Source organism: Mytilus edulis, chromosome 5 (genome assembly GCF_963676685.1).
Source record: "Mytilus edulis chromosome 5, xbMytEdul2.2, whole genome shotgun sequence".
Classification (NCBI taxonomy): domain Eukaryota; kingdom Metazoa; phylum Mollusca; class Bivalvia; order Mytilida; family Mytilidae; genus Mytilus; species Mytilus edulis.
This window is the reverse complement of record NC_092348.1, coordinates 55372531-55395648: the sequence shown is the minus strand read 5'-3', so window position 1 is coordinate 55395648 and position 23118 is coordinate 55372531. Positions and strand designations below refer to the sequence as shown.

Genomic DNA, 23118 nt, shown 5'->3' with positions numbered 1-23118 from the left:
TCAAAAAAGTTAAAATCTTTTTATTATATGCTGGAGATGGACTAAAAATATATCCAGGAATAGATTATCTAAAGGATGGCTCTCAGTCACCAAATAGAATGTGGCTTAAACTGAATAAACATTTTTTGGGACAGGAACACATATATATCTCTGTGCGGTGTACATCCCCCATTAAATTCAACACACACTGCAGATGATTTACTTAATCTAGAGGCTGAGATAGCAAATTTTTCACAATATGGGGATATAGCCCTAATTGGGGACTTTAATGCTAGAACTGGGGAACAAGCTGACTACATTAAAAATGAAAATAATAGTATCCAATTTTTACAGGATATGTTACCCCAAGACTATGATCTAGATTCTCCTATTAAAAGAAATAATTTAGATGTTTTAAACCAACAAGGTAATAATTTACTGAACATGTGTTTATCCTCAAGACTAAGGATCTTAAATGGTAGATATTTAGGAGATTCGTTGGGTTATCACACATATTTTTTCTAAAAATGGCTGTAGCACAGTTGACTATGCAATATTGAGCAAGGATCTCCTGCCCTCAGTAGAATATTTTTGTACCTCTGATCTAAAAAGTTTTATCGGATCATGTACAGATTTCATTTAAACTAAAATGTGATATAAAACAATATGAATAAAAAGGACTTTAATAATAATAATATGAAAAAATTCACAACATACAGATGGACTGATGTGTCAAATGGTAAGATGTATGAAGCATTAAACTCTGACGAAGTGAAAAATAAGATTTTAAATTTTGAAATCACCCACTTTGTAAAAAATGAAAAAGGCATAAATGAAGCTTCAAAATCATTAACAGAAATTCTAGATAATGTAGCCTCTAAAACATGTATAATAAAAGTTCCAATAAAGCAAAAGAAAACTAAAAAAAAAAAGGAACCCTTGGTCAGACAATGAATTAAAAGATTTAAATAGTAAGATCAATAATTTAGGTAAAAAACTAAAACATAAACCATTTGATAGAAATTTGAAACAGCAATTTTTTGAAACTGCAAAATATTTAAAATAAAGCAAGTAAAAAGAAAAAAATCCAATATCAACAACAAATGATTGAAAAACTAATCAAATCTTCAAACTAAAGACCCTCAACAATTTTGGAAACTACTTAAATATAAGAAATAATATGAATACCACAGAAATTGATATGAAATCAGATAACCTAACAAACCATTTTCAAAAGCAATGTCTTTGGAACAAACCTTGCGACAAAGCAGAAGATGAGATACATTTTTTGTAAACCATTTTTTGAAAAACAAAGAAAGTGAAAATAGATTTAATGAAATAACTGATAGTCCAATAACAGTATCAGAAGTAAATAAAGTTATAAAAGCCCTTAAAATGAAAAAATCCCCTGGACCAGACTCCATTGTAAATGAGGTGATTAAATATTGTAGTCCAGTAACTATTAAATGCTACACAAAATTATATAACCTTGTTCTTCATTCAGGATATTCCCCTGAAACATGGCAATATTCTCTATTAGTGCCAATATTTAAGTCGGGAGATTCCAAAGACCCAAATAACTACAGAGGAATATCTCTTATAAATGGTATTGCCAAAATATTTAGTTCAATTTTAAATAACAGAATAATTAAATATATGGAAAACAAATTTAGCCAGGAACAATTTGGATTTCTTTCTAAATTAAGAACTACAGATAGTCTATTTGTATTTAAAACTTTGATTAATAAATATTTAAATTTAAAAAAGAAACCATTATATATTTGTTTTGTTGACTTACGTAAAGCATTTGACTCCATTTGGAGAACAGCTTTATTATATAAAATTTTGTCTCAGGGTATTGGCAGTAAAATGTATCAAGTAATAAAAAATATGTATTCAACCACTAAATCTTCAATTAAGATTAATGATAAACTCACTAACTGGTTTGAAGTAACTAGAGGGGTAAGACAAGGGGATTCTTTAAGTCCCACCCTCTTCAATATTTTCATAAATGATCTACCTCAAATTTTTAAACAGGATGACTGTGATTCCTTGAAAATAGAACAGACAAATATTGGAAGCCTCCTATTTGCTGATGATATTTTGATAATGTCTGAAACTAAAGAGGGTCTTCAGTCAAGTTAAAATCATTTGTCTCAATACTGTGATAAATGGCAGTTAACTGTAAATTGTCAAAAAACTAAAACTATGATTTTAAGCACAAGTAACAATAGGATAAATCTTAACCATTCTTTTAATTATAATGGTGACAAATTAGAGCAAATGGATAAGTTTAAATTTCTTGGTAATATCATTTATATAGTCAGAATGGAAATCTTATTCATTCAGCACAAGAGTTAGCCAAAAAATCTATGAAAGTAATGTATTCTATAAAAACATATTGTAATTCGATTCATCAGACTCCTGTAAAATTGTCAAACCATTTATTTAACTCACTCGTTAGACCAATATTAACTTATAACAGTGAAATATGGTATATGTATGCATACTCATCCTTTTATAAAGCTTCAATTAAAGGAGATAAAAATAATAAAAAAAAGTAGATACTCTTAATTTCATTGACAAAAGTCCACCTGATAAAGTACTAAATGAATTTAATAAGTTAATTTTAGGAGTAAAAAAATGCTCTTGTAATATAGCTGCTCGATCTGAATTAGGCAGCTACCCTATTGATTGCTTTATAAAAAGACAAACTCTTCTTTTTCATGATAGACTATTAAGGGAAGAAACTAGCCCCTTACTAAAAGAGACACTAAATTTGGCAAAAACTTTACATAATGCAGGTATTTATTCTTGGTACTCCTATGTAAATCATGTCAGAAGTCAAAATGATTTAGAAATTGTTAACCAAAATAAGGATAAAATTAATAGGCTAATATACAAACAAAATTTAGAAAACTCCTATGAAAATTTATATAATGATAAAATATTAAATTTACAAGAGAATAGCAAACTCCAACTTTTTAAAAAAAATTAAGAAAAGCTTTAACTTTGAACCATACCTACTTTCTCAAAACTTTGAATATAGGCAACTAATTTCTAAATTTCGAATGATGACCACTGCTTATTAATAGAAACTGGTAGATACAGAAAAATTCCCAGAGATTTAAGACTATGTACATATATATATTGATTTAAAGAAAGACAAGGATTATAGTTCAAAGTGTCTACATTGTTTATTTTCATTGTTTTATATATGTAAACTGTATATTATGTATCATGTTTTAAGCCATTGGCCCATATGGGTGTAAAGTGCTTTTCAATAAAGTTTATAAAAAATGTATTATTGAATTTGGAGCGAATGACGTAGAAATTCCGGGAATGACGTCATAAATAAAACCCAACCGGTCACATAAAACTGGAATCCACTTGTATTACGCTTCACTGAAACTGATGAACAAAATGTAGTAGTCAACCGAGAACCAGCTTATTATCATAAAAAGGGAGATATGCACAGTCAGTGACTGTACATAAAAAAACTGATAAGAAATGATTATACGGTCGATGCAATTTGACTGCGCAAATAGCACAGCTGCAGTGTATACAAAAATTATACATTCAAGTCGAAATTTCATATAATACCTGATTATAATAAACTTTCTGAGGTGGAACATTCGGTGGAATTAAACAATTATATGTTGCCTTTATTTGATAAATTTAATGATATGATGAATCTATAATCATGATAATTGTTTATTTCATACTAACTTTGAAATAACCAATAGAATTTCCGTATAAACAACATGTACATGTAGTTTCTTTCATTTTAAATACAAGCTGATTTAATCATTCATAATGTGATCAAGCACAGAATCCTCTTTAAAGTGGTGGTCCGATGCAAGATTGGCCAATCAAATATTTTAAAGGACTGATATATGACTTTGGTTTATTTTTTGCAATAGAAATTATAGATCATTATAGTGAGGACCAGCAGGTTTTCTTGTAGGACCATCTATATTTTCAAGAACTCTAGTCTGCAAGCATGCATTCCAAAACTCACTGGTCAGTGATTTTTTCGGTATTTCAGATCATAGAAAATTTCCAGATATTTATGATGATCTTATCAATTAAAGATATATTACCATAGTAATCTTTTTTTTTATTCTAACAGCTGTTACTGAGTTCTAACAGCTGTTACTCACAGCTAGTTCAAAGTCAATAACAACTTATAAAAAAATCTAAATTTTTAAAGACTAAAGTATCAATCAGCACACATCCAAGCGATGTAAGTGTAAAGATGTGATCATTAACAGTCTAATTTATGACTGTGCAACAAGAAATATTACAGAAATCCACCTATAGGATAAAAACAAGTTCATGACAAATGAATAAAAGCACTGCTCTGTTTTAAAGATGAACATTAGAGGGACGGATCCCAGATGTCCTGATTCAAATGCATCGTTCTAAAAAAAAAGAGGTCTGGATTAGCTACTGCATTTACAATGTCTCATACTGATTCACATTCTGAGCAGTCCTCAAAAGTCCATGCCTCATACTTCCATGCATTGATCTTCATCTATAAAAATGGCTGATAAATGACAATGGTGTGGTTTTCTGATTTGTTACAGCATAGATATATTACATCTATGGTTACAGTAACAATTTTCACTAATTTAATCTTTGAACTTATCAATGATGATATGACTACTTTTATAGTGTGAATCTAGCCGTCGATAGCAGCCGACGTTAATATTCATGAGGCCAGCCTTCAATAATATTCATGAGCCGTCAACAATATTCATGAGATGTTAAGGTCCAGATGATAGCAACAACACATAAAAGAGGAATGCTATTTGTTACTGAGCACTTCTTTGATTTTATTGAAGGTCCAAAAACAAAACAAAACGATACTCGTTATTATGTCAATATATAATTGAAATATAATTATATTAATGGGGAACTACTAGTATTGTTTTACTGTGAATTCTTCTCGTTGTTGTTATTGGCGTTCTAATTCTTCTCACAAACAAGCTTGTCTATAGTCTGGAGATTTCTGTTATTTTTGCTAACAATGTTTTTCTCCATATCCCATGTTAGGATCAATGTAAGAGGTCACGTGAAATTTCATATCTGAATATTTTTCGTTAGCTGGAAAGTTACTTTTGACGATGGATCTTGATTGTTTCTGTGGGGATTCTTTCTCCTGTATATGGATGATCTGACCAGGGATGATTCCACTATATAGTTTAGGGCCGCTTAGCGGCCCTTAAATTAGACAGCGGCCCCAAAAAAATGTACATGAAAATGAATTCCCAATTCAGGAAAATAAAATAAAAATCGATATTTCCGGAAAAGTTTCTGTCACCGATTAAGGTAACTATAATTTTTCATAGTTTGTTGTCAAAACGTTTTAAAATCCGGATAAGAATTCTGTTTACGATCGCATCTTAGTAACAACGATTTAATTATGTCAACATATGGGAAACAATTTTAGCAGCCAAATACAATTGATTAATATGTTATGCGAGTATTGGATCTTGTAAAAGCAAATTCAAATTTTGATATAACATTGATGGATAAGGTTTAATGGACGCCGATCTCGTAAACGCAGATCGCCCAGCAGAGCCGGTTATATAATATGATGAAAACTTGTTTTGTAACAGAAATTATTTCCTCAAAAGACAAAAGTTTGATTGTTTTTTGAAAATAATGTTGATGATAGACTATTCATGAAATACGATGTCATCATTTAAATATTGAACTATTTCAAAAGTTTTGAAGATGATCCAAAAACATTTAAAGAACACTTGTTTAAATGCTTTAAATATCTTATCAATTAAGTATATGAACTTTTGTAATTGCTTTTCTGAATTCGACAATTGACCAGTTCAATTTGAATTAAGGTAAATTTATAGAGATGACCTGCTGTTGAAAAAATACCCGATGAATGATTTTTTTCAGTGGTTTATGTTAGCTGAAATATATGTTTTTGTAATAGGCCTAGGTAACTATAGCTAAGGTGATAGACTAGTGCATCATGTTCAATGATATTCATTTAATAACAGTAGCCCAACCAGAATTATTCAAAATGTTACAACTTACATGAACATCAGTGTACAGGTTAAACTTAATAATATACATTTTAATGTTTTTCAGGAAAATAATGTTATTTCGTCTTAGATTTTATGCTTAAAAAATTCCCAATTAGAATAAAAATTCCCAATTTAATGTTTAAGGGATCCATTTGAAAACACCTGGAATCATCCCTGCCGGATCACTCACGGGGTACTGCATATAATTCTGATCATTAATATAAGGCAGTCATGGCGTTCCATACTTTTCCCATGGAAAATGCCTCAGGGGATTGTACACTTCGTTAGTGCAGTTATTAAGAGTTCACTTTCATAATTAACTGACAATGAAAAGTCATTCATGTATAGCATTTCATAGTGATTCAGATTCAGATTCAATAGTTTATTAAAGTCTCACCACATACAACATGATTAAAACAAGATGCAATTATAAAATTAATTATACAGTAAACAATTAAATACATGTATGTGCCATTCTTAAAAGAATTATGAGAGACTATTAAAATACAAATAATACTTATTCATTTTATAAAATACTACAAATACAGTAGTTAATGATATAAAATACTGTTTCTTCTTGTTAAAATGTTATTGCAGGTTTTGGCAACAATATTACAAATATTGGTATTTTTAAACATATATATAATTTTTTCTTCATCAGACAAGTTTAAAAACATATCATTATGACACAATATATCAATAAAAAGAGCATGTCTTAGATCTTCATACAAGGGACAATTTAAAAGTACATGTTTTTCATCCTCTAAAATATTGCAGTTAAAACAGACTCTTTCGTCTAGATTTTTCCTTTCATATCGACCAGTTTCAATTTTTAATGGTGCTACACCACATCTAACCTTTGAAAAAGCACTACGACGGCGCTGTGGCATTTTCTGTAGCAAATATTGCTCAGTGTTATAAGTATGTTTAAAAAGTTTATATGTTCTCAATTTACAACCGGTACTATATGAAAAAATTCTTGTACACCAGTCTTTTTTATATTTATCAAACATTTTCTCTTCTAACTGAAATATACTATAACTATCAAGAACATTTTCATTTATTTTACAATATCTTTCAAAATGAAAGGATTTCAACATCTCCATAACTTTGTAGCACCAATTTTTATGCAGTTAAGCTGCATTATGCGAGCACCCTAGATTTGTGTTCTACCCAATAAATCCTGAAATACTTGCCATTGTTATTATCTAGCTTGTTACTATGTTATATGTAACTAATTGAACACTTTTTTAATACTTTTTATTCTGGATTACAAAAAAAATGACCGGAAAAACCTTAAATGATCGTCGATTTATCCAAAAGTTTTAAAGTTACACATAGGAAGTAGTGCTTATTAAAAATCCTTGTGTAGTTCATTATGACTTGTGCTTTTAGCTAAGATGTCAAAGAACAATTGTATGAAATATTTAATCGCCGAAAATCTTTGAAGACAAGCAGTTTAGATTTCCCAAATGACAAAAGTCGTAGGAATATTGTTTGTCATCAATACGTAGTACAACTACGTCAATAGTCTATTATATAATTCAACTGTTCATGCTGTTGGCGGCAATTTCAAATTAGAAAAAGAAATTTTCGTAGCTTTTCAATTTGGAGGCAGGTGTGCAAATTAGCGGTGGTCCGAGACCTTCCACTTTTGCATGCGGAATTTCGACTAGGATAGTTGGTTTCTAGCTACGCCCGACGTAGTCGCCTTTATACATTTGAAAGAAAATAAGAAATTACTTTGCAAACCTTTTCACCATGTTCACCAAAGTCTCCAATTAAACGAGTTAAAAACTTATTTTTATCATTATTATTCATGACGGCGATGTTCATTTTGTTCAACCGCTAGCTTTATACAGAAAATCGCCGACAAATATTGTATAAATTCGAGTAAAATCGTATCTGATTGACAAAAACAACATTGTAAACACATAACAATGGCGGTCGTAAAGACAAAATTTTACAAAATCGGATCCGATTCCGGAAGCGGATAAGGGTAATTCCGGGTTTGACGATCATCTATAATACTAAAATTACGAGGTCCAATTTGTCAGCCGTCATCACGTAAAAACGACGAATCACAGAATTCAACTTTATATATAACTAATATAGTACAAAGGTGTAGATTAAAAATTACACCACTCCAGGCCCTTTTGTTTTCCACGTAATTAATATTGCCAATAATTAAGAAGTTCCGGGTCGAATCCGCTACCGAAACCAATAGTATATTCACCTGTTACCTATTACCTTATCTGTACGTTCCGCATCTGGCAGGCGCACCACCAAACGTTGTATTCAGGACTAATATGCTATATACACGGGTCATAACCACAGGGTTGACACTACTAAATTGTCAAATTGTTACCTATTGTAGTATTTTAATCAGTAAGACTTTCTAAGATAACAATACGAATACTAAAAATCTGGACTATAAATAAGGCCTATAGGTACAGTTTTCAATTTGTTAGTGGGCATGACGTAAAACAGCAAAGCAAAGAATTCAACTTTATTTATAACTTATATAGGACAATGCCGTTGATTAAAAAATACTCCATTCCAGGACCTTTTGTTTTCAAAATAATTAATATTACCAATAACTGATAAGTTCCAGTTCAACGGGTTCAAACAGAAAGACTTGAAAGCAGAGAAAAACTGTGTATCTTACTTGAGGTATCTTATAATCGACATGACTTTATCAGATGACAATACTAATACTAAAATAAGGCTTGCGCATAGTTGTATACTTTAATTCGGTCACGGACCCGTGATATCACGGGTGTGTTCTAGTTTACAAAATAAATCCAAGCAGGTGAAAAAATACATCTATGCATGGTAAATGAATATAAACACTAGTATTGTAAACCAAAAGATATATGTAAAAGAAAGAAAAAGCAGAAAAATATTTTATTCTGAAACTAAAAATTACTTTTTGATAAATTTTAATTTAAAAATCCAATACAACGTGACAGCTGGGAACAGTATATCTAACAATAGACATGTTCATGGTCACAGTCTAAATTTTCTTTATAAATGATAAATGATGATAATGCATGTGAGATGCTTTTAAAGTGTAAACATATTACTGCAATTTCGAGGGGTTATTTGTTTTTTCTCTATTTTGAAGGGTCAATTAAAGTAGCTGAAAGTTTCATTCTTTATTTTCGCAAATAATGCAACTATATTATATATACCTTAATGTAAGTAAATCATATGATATATAGGTGGCATTCTTTGGGCCACTCCTACCCCCTCCTGTTTGATAACTTGGAAACGGTCGAGCTCCCCACCCCTAAACCATATGAGGGGCAGATCCAGGATTTTAGGTTAGGAGGGGCGCTAACTTAAATTTTCGCTGAGCAGAGCGAGGCTAAAAAAAATTGAGGTAAAATTATCGGAATTTTCTTTATTAAGCTGAGAACAACCCATGCTTTGCAAATTTAAGGGAATGCAAGCCCGCAACCCTCCCCCGTCTGAATCCGCCCCTGCATATATATTCAAGTATAGGACAATATAATAAATAAAAAATGAAATATAGGGGGAGTCCCTGGAGTTACCCCACCCCTTCCTGTTTGAGAACTTGGAAACGGTCGAGATCCACACCCCTTAACCATATATATTCATGTTTGTGACAATATGAAAAATCAAATGAAATATAGGAAGAGTCGCTAGGGGTCATCCCACCCCTCCTGTTTTAGAATTTAAAAATGGTCGAGATCCCCATCCCTAAACCATATATATTAATGTATGGGACAATATAACAAATCAGATGAAAGATAGGGGGAGTCCCTGAGGTCACTGTTCACCCTCCTGTTTGAGAACTTGGAAATGGTCAAGATCCTTACCGCTATTAAACCATATATACTCATGTATGGGACAATATAACAAATCAAATGAAATATAAGGGAAGTCCCTGTGGTCATCCCAACCCTCCTGTTTGAGAACTTGGAAACGGTCGAGATCCCCACACCAAAACAATATATATTCATGTATGGATCAATATAACTAATTAAATGAAATATAGGGGGAGTCCCTTGGGTCACCCTACCCTTCCTGTTTGAGAACTTGGAAACCAATGAGATCCCCACCCCTAAACCATATATATTCATGTATGGGACAATATAACAAATAAATGAAATGTAGGGAAAGTCCCTAGGGTCACCCTACCCCCAGTGGCGGATCCAGAAATTTTCATAAGTGGGGCCCACTGACTGACCTAAGAGGGGCCCGCTCCAGTGATTCCCTATATAAGCAACCAAATTTTTTCCCAAAAAGGGGGGGGGCGGGCCCCCTGCCCCCTAAATCCTCTGCCTACCCCGACCTGTTTGAGAACTTGAAAACCGTTGAGATCCCCACCCCTAAATTATATATATATTCATATGTATGGGACAAAATAACAAATTATTTACTATAGGCAAGTCAGTCAGACCTCATCTTTGATCCCTGTTGTAGTGAACATTTGTCTGATTCGTGTCCTATAGAACACAAACTCAGTTTTCTTTCCAGGGAAACCAGTCCATTCATACTATTACATGTTCATACTACGTCAAATTGAACTTCTAGCAGTCAAATAAAACCAAGGTTAACTACCAAGTAGAACAACTTCAATCATTGGGAACTTGTACCACTGCAGACTCACCATAAAAAATATACATTGATATATGCATTGCTTTTGAAACCTTGATAACATATAAATTATTTGCCTTAATAAATAAATCATTAGATAAACATGAATGCACTATATATGAATGTTTAATGTTGAGGCAACATTGCCACAGTTTTCATAATTACGGTTGCCTTGGTTTTTGGTAAACTGCCTTCAGCGCTTACAGCGCTTTGATTTAATTTACAACTACCTTTCATCACTGACCATTTAAAAACTTTATAATTAATTCTATTATTGTCCATTTTTGTACATTTGGACCAGTATCTAAAAATATTTATCCTGACTTAACGGTATAGTTTACTGATTGAACTTTTCTCAATGTTGAAGTCCATATTGTGCCTTATAAGTGCTTAAATAAATCCTTGTCCTTTTGTCTCTAATTGATAGTGTTCTAATTGGCTATCATTCCACATCTCTTTATTTCTAGAGAAATCAAGAATAGCATAGATACATGTACACCCAAAAAAATGAAATAAAACTAATATTTTGCCTTTATGATAATAATTTTGTTTTCTTTTTCAGTATCATCATTACAGAATGCATGTCGTAATAGAATTTTACAGTTGATTGCCAAGAAAGACTTTTTTAATCTTCCATTACCTACAAAACTCAAACATTTCCTCAATTATGAATTATAGTGCTAGGAAAAACTTGTCCAATGACCATGACTAAATAATCATAATTGTTCATAAGTTTGTAGATATGACCTTTTCATTATCTGATTATTTTGGTTGTTTATATTAATATTATTTTTTTGTTAATTTCATTTCTACATGAATATATGTACATGATGTACATGTACATAAATGTATATCTTGCTTAATGCTCATGTGATTTAAATATAGAATTGACATGACACACAAGTTTAAATCACTCTTGCTTGAGTTGATTGAATAACTGTGAAACTCACTGATTTAAGTTGGTAACACTCTGAGTGATAAACATGTATCATGATTCTTTTTAAATGTACTTTTGAGAGGTATTTCAAAATGAATCACCCTACTCATTAGCATAAACAATGAAAAATCCCCCCTCGAATAAAATTAACTACATTTCTTCTCTGTACTCTACCTACATGTATTAATTATATAAGGCACCAGAAGTTCTGAACTGTGATACATAACAAATTGTATTTAAAAATCAGCTACTTTTGAGTCACTGTGACAGACAGTTAATTTAGAGTGTTTGACTACATTTGGCTCTTGGTTCATGACTGAAACTGATGAATGATTATATATATTTCATCACTACTTACCTTGTACAACTTTATTCAGCAACACTGGTTACAATAACCTACTTTTTAGCTCACCTGGCCCAAAGGAATTAGGGGCAAAAAACAGGTCCCAAATAAGCATTTTTCTTGGTTTTTGCACAATAACTTTAGTTTATAGAAATCTATGAAATTTTAACACAAGGTTTATGACCACAAAAGGAAGGTTTGGATTGATTTTGGGAGTTTTGTTCCCAACAAATTAGGGGCCAAAAGGGTCCAAAATTAAACTTTTGTTTGATTTCATCAAAAAATGAATTATTTGGGTTCTTTGATATGCCAAATCTAACCGTGTATTCAGATTCTTAATTTTTGGTCCTGTTTTCAAATTGGTCTACATTAAGGTCCAAAGGGTCCAAAATTAAACTTAGTTTGATTTTAACAAAAATTGAATTCTGTGAGTTCTTTGATATGCTGAATCTAAACATGTACTTAGATTTTTGATTATGGGCCCAGTTTTCAAGTTGGTCCAAACCAGGGTCCAACATTATTATATTAAGTATTGTGTAATAGCAAGAAATTTTCAATTGCACAGTATTGCGCAATAGTAAGAAATCTTCAATTGCACAGTATTGTGCAATAGCAAGAAATTTTCAATTGCACAGTATTGCGCATTAGCAAGAAATCTTCAATTGCACAGTATTGTGCAATAGCAAGAAATCTTCAATTGCACAGTATTGCGCAATAGCAAGAAATATCTAATTGCACAATAGCTAGAAATTTTCAATTGCACAGTTTTTATGAAATATTCTTTGAAAACTGGGAGTTATCTTTCTTTGTCGAGAATAGTAACTGAATAAACTTAAATCATTGTTTTATACAATATACAATGTATATTCACTTTAACTACCAATTAATAACATTTAAACAATCTTTACCATTCAGTGATTACAAGCATTTTTTTTTACATTTTAATATTTTATGATGTATTTAAATGAGTAGTTATTGTTAACTCCATTACAAATTTTAATTGAGATCAGTTTTGGAATAAGGGAAAGGGGGATGTGAGAAAAAAAATTGTGGGGGGGTCAATTTTTCTCATTTCAGATTTCATAAATAAAAAGAAAATTTCTTCAAACATTTTTTTGAGAGGATTAATATTCAACAGCATAGTGAATTGCTCAAAGGCAAAAAAAAAATTTAAGTTCATTAGACCACATTCATTCTGTGTCAGAAACCTATGCTGTGTCATCTATTTAATCACAATCCAAATTTAGAGCTGAATCCAGCTTGAATGTTGTGTCCATACTTGCCCCAACTGTTCAGGGTTAAACCTCTGCGGTCGTATAAAGCTGTGCCCTGCGGAGCATCTGGTTTGTTATTATCTTGAATATTATTATAGATAGAGATAAACTGTAAACAGCAATAATGTACAGCAAAGTAAGATCTAAAAATAAGTCAACATGACCAAAATGGTCAATTGACCCCCTAAGGAGTTATTGTCCTTTTTAGTAAATTTTTAACAATTTTCATAAAATTTGTAAATTTTTACTAACATTTTCCACTGAAACTACTGGGCCAAGTTCATTATAGATAGAGATAATTGTAAGCAGCAAGAATGTTCAGTAAAGTAAGATGTACAAACAAATCACCATCACCAAAACACAATTTTGTCATGAATCCATCTGCGTCCTTTTGTTTAATATTCACATAGACCAAGGTGAGCGAAGTGGGCACTTTAGATCCTCTAGTTTTATTATTATCTTGAATACTATTATAGATAGAGATAAACTGTAGACAGCAATAATGTTCAGCAAAGTAAGATCTAAAAATAAGTCAACATGACCAAAATGGTCAGTTGACCCCTTAAGGAGTTATTGCCTTTTATAGTCAATTTTATATTTTTAATAAATAAAATGCGTTTCCCTCAGTTTTAGTTTGTTACCCCGATTTTGTTTTTTGTCCATGGATTTATGAGTTTGAACAGGGGTATACTACTGTTGCCTTTATTTAACAATTTTCATCAATTTGGTAAATTTTCGTAAATTTTTACAAAATATTTTCCTCTTTATCTAAAGGGCCAAGTTTATTAAAGATAAAGAAAATTGTAAGTAGCAAGAATGTTTAGTAAAGTAAGATCAACAAACACATCATCATCACCAAAACACAATTTTGTCATGAATCCATCTGTGTCCTTTGTTTAATAATGCACATAGACCAAGGTGAGCGACACAGGCTCTTTAGAGCCTCTAGTTGTATAATACAAGTAGCAATTTTTGTAAGGTTTACAGTAAGTTTCATTTCTCCAAAAATATTTAACTGTCTGTCTTATTTCATTTTGCAATAATGTGAAACAATATCTAGGTCACTGTGATCTATTTATTTTAGTTGGATATTTTTGATTGAGTTTTATTTCTAAGTTCTTTTCTCAGGAGGTCTAGTTACACCATGTACATAGACAAATGAATATTATTAACCTATCATTACTACAGTGGTCTTGCAAAGTAAAATATTGTTTGCACTATTTAGGTCACTTTGACAATTTTTTTGTGTCTTACAGATATATTAACTTGTTTAAAAGATAAACCTATTTTACAGGCCATGATTATAAATCAAATGGCATAATTTAATCTTACCTGTTACTAAGTTACTAAGTTACCTCTATTGTTTTCATTTCCATGAAATAATTTTCAGATTATTGTTAGACATTCACTTATATGAACCTCTGTTTTATAAATTTTGAGATATAAAATGTTTTATCATTGCAGTCATTTGTTATTTGTACACTGCAATTGTATGTAATAAAAAATTAAATATACTGATTTTTTTGGCCAGTATATACATGAATAAATGTTTAGTATACATGTATGTTTTAGAATATTATTGCTACATGTATGTGTTTGAATGATTTGTATATTTTTTGCATTATTTTGTCATTTCAATGTAAATTTATACCTTAGATAGTCCGGTAAGGACTCATTTTGGCCTCAAATTTCAGTTTCATCTGAAGAAAGATTTTGACCGCTTTTTAAACACTTAAGTGTCTATTTCACTTGATTCAATTAGTTTATGTGAAAGATTTTAACTGATTATGTCATTAAAAACGATCCGATTGAAGCTCAAATATGAAAAATCTCTCAAATATGCCAAAAAACGTCACTTTTCAGATTGTTTTTGTCAAAAATGAAAGTGGCCGCATCCGTGTTCATCCACAACCTTTATATATGTTATGTATTATCATAAAATACAACTTACATTGCAATATTAAGGATGAACACGAATGCGGCCACTTTCGTTTTACACGAAAACCGTCTAAAATTTAACTAAAATGATAGAATTTTGAAGATTTCAGTAATTTAACATGACTTAATGGTGCTACAACCCGATATATGTGCATTGTATTGTCAAAAACAGCCCATATTTATGTAGCAGAAGAATTCAACTGTCCAAAAAGTAACTAAAAATTTACATTTTAACAATTTTGTAAAACTGTTATATTTTTGGGCCAAAAAGGGGCCTTACCGGACCTACTCCTTTGATGCCTTAGATATCATTACGAGATATTATACAGATTTTTTCCCTAACATTTCATACATATACATTGTATATTTTTTTTCTATTGATCTATTAAGTGCTAACATTTTATATACATCCTGTTTTCACATATAAATCACTTCAAATTAATATAAAATTTTCGCAAATACTTAACATTTCAATTTAAAAAATATATAATTAACATAAAAAATTAGAAGTCTTTTTATGCCCCACCTACGATAGTAGAGGGGCATTATGTTTTCTGGTCTGTGCGTCCGTCCGCCTGTCCCGCTTCACGTTTAAGTTTTTGGTCAAGGTAGTTTTTGATGAAGTTGAAGTCCAACTTAGTATACATGTTCCCTATGATATGATCTTTTTAATTTTAATGCCAAATTAGAGGGTTTACCCCAATTTCAGGGTCCACTGAACATAGAAAATGATAGTGCCCAGAGTGGGGCATTCGTGTACTGGGGACACATTCTTGTTTATTCTATTTTTTTGTTGGGATGCTGTCTCTGATGTTTACCCCAAATCTTGTTTAATACGTAATACTAAATTTCTTTATTATGATATATTTAAACATGTGAAATAATTTATACATTTCAAGAATATTTGCATTATTATCATACTGCAACATTCAAACGATAAAATCAGAATTAATGGTATACAGGAAGAGGATAAGAAATCTATGCCCCACCTACGATAGTAGAGGGGCATTATGTTTTCTGGTCTGTGTCACTGTTCGTTCATTCGTCCATTCGTCAGTTCGTGCGTCCGTTCGTCCCGCTTCAGGTAAACGTTTTTGGTCAAGGTATTTTTTGATGAAGTTGAAGTCCAATCAACTTGAAACTTAGTACACATGGTCCCCATGATATCATCTTTCTAATTTTAATGCTGATTTAAATTTTGACCCCAATTCCATGGTCCATTACTGACTAAACAAAGGAAAAGATAATGCGAAGCTCAGGATAAAGTTTTGGTTAAAGTTTTTGGTCAAGGTAGTTTTTGATGAAATTGAAGTCTAATCAACTTGAAACTTAGTACACATGTTCCCTTTGATATGATCTTTCTAATTTTGATGATGCCAAATTAAAGTATTGACCCCAATTTCAGAGTCCACTGAACATGTAAAATGATAGTGCGAGTGGGGCATCCGTGTACTATGGACACATTCTTGTTGTTTTGCTAAAACGCTTGTAAAATGTATACGTAAGATGCACATGTCTGTCTATCAGTGTTAACTCAGTTTTTCATATACATTTATAATGTTCTTAAATAGAAATATAAAATTACTTTTCTGCAATTGAAGTTGTCTAATCTGAAGATAAGCTATAAATGTCACAAATTTTGGATAATGATACTTTTGTTAAAGAATATACTGTTGCTTGAAACATGTATGAATAATATATAAAGCAAGAAATAACTTTAGGTATTCTGATCCAAAAATAGTGAATTTATTGTTTTGTTGATTATTGGTAAAAGTTTATATTGATATACTCATGTTAGAACTTTTAATGCAAATGATGTTTTTGTGTATATATGTTGGGAAATTCATTATTTCTATTCTGTTTTGGCAGAAAATATTTTTGTATAGATGTACAATGTTATATTAAGCTCAAATGGTGGTCTTTTACCACCATTTTGCATTAATCGGTAATCATTGATATCAGTGTACTGTAGAAATAAATATTTAATTGACAGTAGTTTGGGGAAAATATTCTTTTCACTTGAATTATCACAGGCATGATAAGTGCCAGTCTTTGTAAGAATCAGACATATTAGAACAATTTCAAAACATGGCATAAAAAAAACACTAATCCTATTTTGAAGTTGCCCTCATCCTGAGTTAGAAATAGTAGGTCTTTTATTTCTGTATGTCTGATAATTTGAGAATATCCAGATCACTTTAAGTTACAAGGATAGCAAATTACAAAGTTAGCTCCCCTTAATTGTTAATTTCTAGGGCGTTTTTACCAAATCATATCTTGAAATACTAGAATAAGACAAGGAAACAAATGTTATGTTCATGCATCTTAAAACAATGCACTTGAGCAGGTTTTTGTTTGTCACCACTGCCTGATTGGCAGGCAGGCAAAATTTTGAAGTGCTCTGAAAACCTTCCATTAAGATTTTTTTTAAATACCATCTTGGGGGAACATATCATAATCGATTGGGGTTGTGTGGTAGAACTTATATGTCAAATATGTTTTGACAGCAACCTGTATATCAATGTGGTTTAATTTTTGCCCTTAAATACATCATCATGCAACATTATACTTAGAATAGCATTGTGTGTGTGATGTATGATTAATAAAATATTTGAAAATAAATATATAGAAATACTTATTTTTTGTTATATATGTACTATGTAGTAAAATTGAGAATGGAAATGGGGAATGTGTCAAAGAGACAACATCCCGACCATGGAACAGACAACCGCAGAAGGTCACCAATAGGTCTTCATCTTTTTGATTTGTAGTTTATTGTTAAGATCATTGATATTATTTGTGGATCCTAACTAAGTTTACTTGACTCTATAACTACATAATTAAAAAAAAAGGATGAGTAATCCTGTTTGAATGAATAAAAAAAAAAAGTTACAGCCAAACTTTATGAAATAGTTTACTTGTACTTGGTACAATTAAAAACCTGATAATAAATTGTGCAAATAAGGCCTTCGAAAATAGTGGAATAAATTACTTTTGGAGTGTCAAGAACTCGTTGGAAGTACTTGATAAATTGCATGCTTATATTGGTGATTTTGAATCTGTTCAAAGTTTTGATTTTTCTACCCTGTATACCACATTGCCTCACATTCTCATTAAGAAAAAATTCACACACCTAATTAAATGGGCATTCAAAAAATCAGAATGTGAATATATATGTTCAAACTCTTTTAGGTCATTTTTTAGTAGCAATAAACAAAAAAACTATGTTAATTGGACATGCTTTGATACTATATATGCCCTTGAATTTTTACTAGATAACATTTTTGTTCGCTTTGGGGATTCCGTATATCGTCAGATTATCGGAATTCCAATGGGGACTAACTGTGCACCACTTATTGCGGACCTGTTTTTGTATTGTTATGAGTTACAATTTATGACAAAAATAAGCAAAGACCCATTGAAACAACATCTGATAAACAAATTTAATAATACTTTTAGATATTTGGATGATATTTTGGCTCTCAATAATGACGACTTCAGTATGTATATTAATGAAATTTATCCTGTTGAACTTACTTTAAATAAAGCTAATACTAACAATGACCACTGCCCTTTTCTCGATCTTGATATCTATATCACTTATGGAAAGCTGAATACTAAAATTTATGATAAAAGGGATGATTTTTCATTTCCTATCGTTAATTATCCGTTTTTAGATGGTGACGTTCCCTTGTCACCATCTTACGGTGTTTATATATCTCAACTTGTACGATTCGCTCGTGTATGTAACAATGTTTTAGATTTTAACGAGAGAAATTTATGTATTACTGAAAAATTATTACACCAGGGTTTTCGATATCACAAACTAGTCAAAACATTTACTAAATTTTATCATCGGTATAAAGACATTATTCGTAAATATAGCTCAACATGCAGACTTTTAATACGTTCAGGTATTTCACATCCAATTTTTTATGGTAATATTCTTTATAAAGCACAAAGGTGTCAGTATTCACCTCAGAAACTTACAAAACCTTTGAATAGACTTATTAAGAAGGGATATAATTACGATACTGTTGTCAAGTCATTAAAGATTGCATATTTTGGCGTTAATATTGAGTCATTGATAAGGTCTTTGCATCGGAACTAAACACATTTATTCTAAAAACAGTTCTTGGCATGACACGGGTTATGTTCTTCTCATATATGTTATGATGGTATGATACTAAACCCCTAACGGGAAGGATTGTGCCTGATGTTCATATGATGAAATCATAATCTTTCAGTCAGTTTAGTTGAAGTCTGGAGCTGGCATGTCAGTTAACTGCTAGTAGTCTGTTGTTATTTATGTATTATTGTCATTTTGTTTATTTTCTTTGGTTACATCTTCTGACATCAGACTCGGATTTCTCTTGAACTGAATTTTAATGTGCGTATTGTTATGCGTTTACTTTACTACATTGGTTAGAGGTATAGGGGGAGGGTTGAGATCTCACAAACATGTTTAACCCCGCCGCATTTTTGCGCCTGTCCCAAGTCAGGAGCCTCTGGCCTTTGTTAGTCTTGTATTATTTTAATTTTAGTTTCTTGTGTACAATTTGGAAATTAGTATGGCGTTCATTATCACTGGACTAGTATATATTTGTTTAGGGGCCAGCTGAAGGACGCCTCCGGGTGCGGGAATTTCTCGCTACATTGAAGACCTGTTGGTGACCCTCTGCTGTTGTTTTTTATTTGGGCGGGTTGTTGTCTCTTTGACACATTCCCCATTTCCATTCTCAATTTTATATAGTAAAGGTTCACCTTCTAAGAACTTTAATACCCTGATCATCACTGATTATCATGAAAAGTTTTATATCCTGTGCAACAAATAAGTTAACTTATTAGAGACCAAACAACTTATAATAATATTTGTTTTTATACCAACTTGCCGTTAACTTTTATGAAAATCTTCTCCTGAAACCATTGGGCAAAATTTTACTTAACTTGGCCACAATCATCATTGTGGTATTTAAATTAAAAAATGTGTCCGATTACCCTGCCAACCAACCAACACTGCAGACATGGCTAAAATAGAATATAAGGGTGTAAAAGTTTTGCCTATTTTCTTGAAAACCACTATGAAAGGAACATATATTGGGGCCCTTTATAGCTTGATGTCGGTGTAAGCCAAGGTTTCCTTGTTGAAGACCGTACTTTGACCTATAATGGTGAGACTTGGATGGGGAGTTCAACTTGTCTCATTTAAACGCACACCTAATTCTCATATATCTATATATATCTTCCATTCTTGTTTCATATTTGCCTATTATCTTGAAAACTGTGGTTTATATAGACACTTCAAGCTCAACAAATAAGAATGCTTGGCGGAATCAGTCAGTCAAATTCTCATTGCCCTTTGAAAATGATCTTAAGCCTTTTTTGTGTTTTTTTTGTTTACTATGTAAAAACTCTAATCATGTAGATGATGTAAGATGTGTTGCAGTCACCAATATAGTTTTATTTCTATAATTTTGTTCTATGAATGTACTAAAAAAAGACCTACATAAATTTATCAAAGGACAGCTACATTCATCTCTACTGCATTCGGTAACCTTATAAAGTGGACTTCTTCCTGATGTCCCCATTCTGTTGGCTGATATTGAAATGCTGCTCTCACAAGAATGTCTTCCAAGATTTTTGTTTCTCCTTTAGGCAAAGAGAGGTTGTTAAATAAATATCTGTTAAGTGGTGTCTTTGATACGCAACACTAGCCAAGTGGCCTCAATAATCTCTATTAAATTTGGAACAGACTTTTGTATAGCTCAAAACTATTTAATTCTGGGGTTTTTTTCTGTTTTTCTTTGGTCTTTTAAATCAGTGTTCGCAGACTTGTCAACGTTTGAAATATTAGCGCCTAGTAACCAGTACTAGTATATAACTAAACAGAAAAACTATTAATTTTGATTCGTTTTTGAAAAACCATAAATTCATATTGAAGTATATATTAAAATGTATAAAGTAATGCAAAAACCGCATTGGAAATTCTTTTCTTGCTTCTTCTTTGTCTTCATAAATTTCCATAAAAATCGGTTCTTGTCACAGTTAGTGTATCTCCTAGGATATCTCATGCTCGAGATCTCATGTAGGTCGTTAGTTTTTAAATTTGTGATATTTGTCATTTCTGTGATTTTTGTTTTAGCTTACCATAGAGGGCTTGCTAATTGTTGAAAGCCATACAGTAACCTAGCTGTTAACTTTAAACTCATTTGATCTCTGGTGGAGAGTTGTCTCATTAACATCATACTAAATATTATTTTGTATTTATGTTTTATTGGATGAAGGAATGGCAAACTATGTGTTTCTCATTTGAAAACTATATTCATAAATAAAATGATAATATAGATATGGAGTGTCAAACGATGTAATTTTCCGTAAAAAATCAAATATAGCCAAATGAATATTACTTGCATTCGAGTCCAGGGAAGCATGTATTTACGTTTGGGAGAAAAGGGGCGTCTTTCTCATAAAAAAGATGTGCAACGAGTTTTTACTAAACTGAGCCAAAAAAGTTTAGCGACAAGGATATTTAATTTAATTCTATTACAAAATCATAACAACATATAATTCTGATAATAAGAAAATGGAATAGAAACATTAATGTTTATCGCTCACATTCATTAGGATTTTCTTTGTATGGAGCGCAGGAGGGTCAAAATGCGGAAAAGAGAATAGCGAAATTCAAAATCAATTTCTCGGAAATGCCCTATGTGCATCAATGAAGGATTAGCAGGCACACCAGCAGCGACCCTTATTCAATGCACTACTCTTGTGGTCGGAATAAACTTGTAACACGTTGATGTAAAGCGAAGGCAACCCTCCTTTCTTGGCGATAGTTTTTTGTTGTCTACGAGATATCGACCTACGCTGTGTAGTTGCAATTTGTCGTTATCTGTTCGGTAGTCTGTAAACTGTTGAGTTATGCACATTAAATCGAATCGCAACGTCAGCAACACTCTTTGCGCCGTCAATCATTCCAAGACCTTTCTGACAGTCATTTTCGGGACTGACTGGTTGACGCCCAATACACATTTTTCAAACGCTTACGTGTCTTTCTTGCCAATGGTGTGTGTGACTGTCTGAACGTTAGTGAAAAAAGAAATTATATTTCGTTTTAAAAGGTACATCAGGTAAAACATCAATTTCACGTGCAAAGCTGAAATGAAGCGAAATCAATCACCCGGAAAAAAAGTATGATTGTCTCAAATTACAGGTAAACCTTAGGATTATATCAACGATGTTTAAATATATTTTTTTGCAAAAACAACAAAAAAAAATATTTTTTTTAAAAAGCTCATTATATTTGAAAATATGCTTTTATTGCAAACATATATAAATTCAATAAATTCACATGTATAAAAGTTGTCTTCTAAATATTTATTGGATTTTGACATTGAAATGCATTAAAACATTAAAAGGCAAAGATTAAAAACCAAAATAGACCAGTCAAGTATATATATGGCCATCTGGGAATTATAAATAAATGATCATTAAATCAAATCTATGTTCATGTATCAAAAACGTATAACGTTACAACAATCATGGACGGATAACATTATATAAATACATTAGACAGAAAAGAAATTTAAAAAAATGCATGCCCAGCGTCGACAGTAAACATAAAAAGTAAAAAATACTTATGTACCAAACTTTAAAATTGAAAGTCCATATTCAAATAGTAAAATCTAATGCTTAAGTACATCAAACGAATGGAAGACAACTGTCATATTCCTGACTTAATACAGGCCTTTTCTTAAGTAGAAAATGATTGATTTAACTTAATAAGTAAGCTAGCCAAACCTCTCACTTGTTTGTCAATCGCGTCCATAATATTGACAACAAAATGAGGGCAAAACAAACATACATAATGGGTAAAAAAAAGAGTCAGAAATACGGGTATAGAAGTCATCATTGTGTTATTATCTTAATCAAAACAAAACTAACAACACTATCTCAACAAAGAAAAAC

At 31.4% G+C, this 23118-nt stretch overlaps 1 protein-coding gene across 1 annotated transcript in view; it reads left to right on the top strand.

Annotated features, from left to right (window-relative positions):
• Window positions 1-12737, top strand: part of LOC139523969 (neuralized-like protein 2) — a 220610-nt gene extending 207873 nt beyond the window's left edge. Inside the window, exon 3 of the mRNA XM_071318468.1 lies at window positions 11221-12737. Within this exon, the coding sequence (XP_071174569.1) occupies window positions 11221-11336 (116 nt within the window). The 3' untranslated portion in view covers window positions 11337-12737. The remainder of the gene's footprint in view (window positions 1-11220) is intronic.
• The last annotated feature ends 10381 nt before the right edge of the window (window positions 12738-23118 follow it).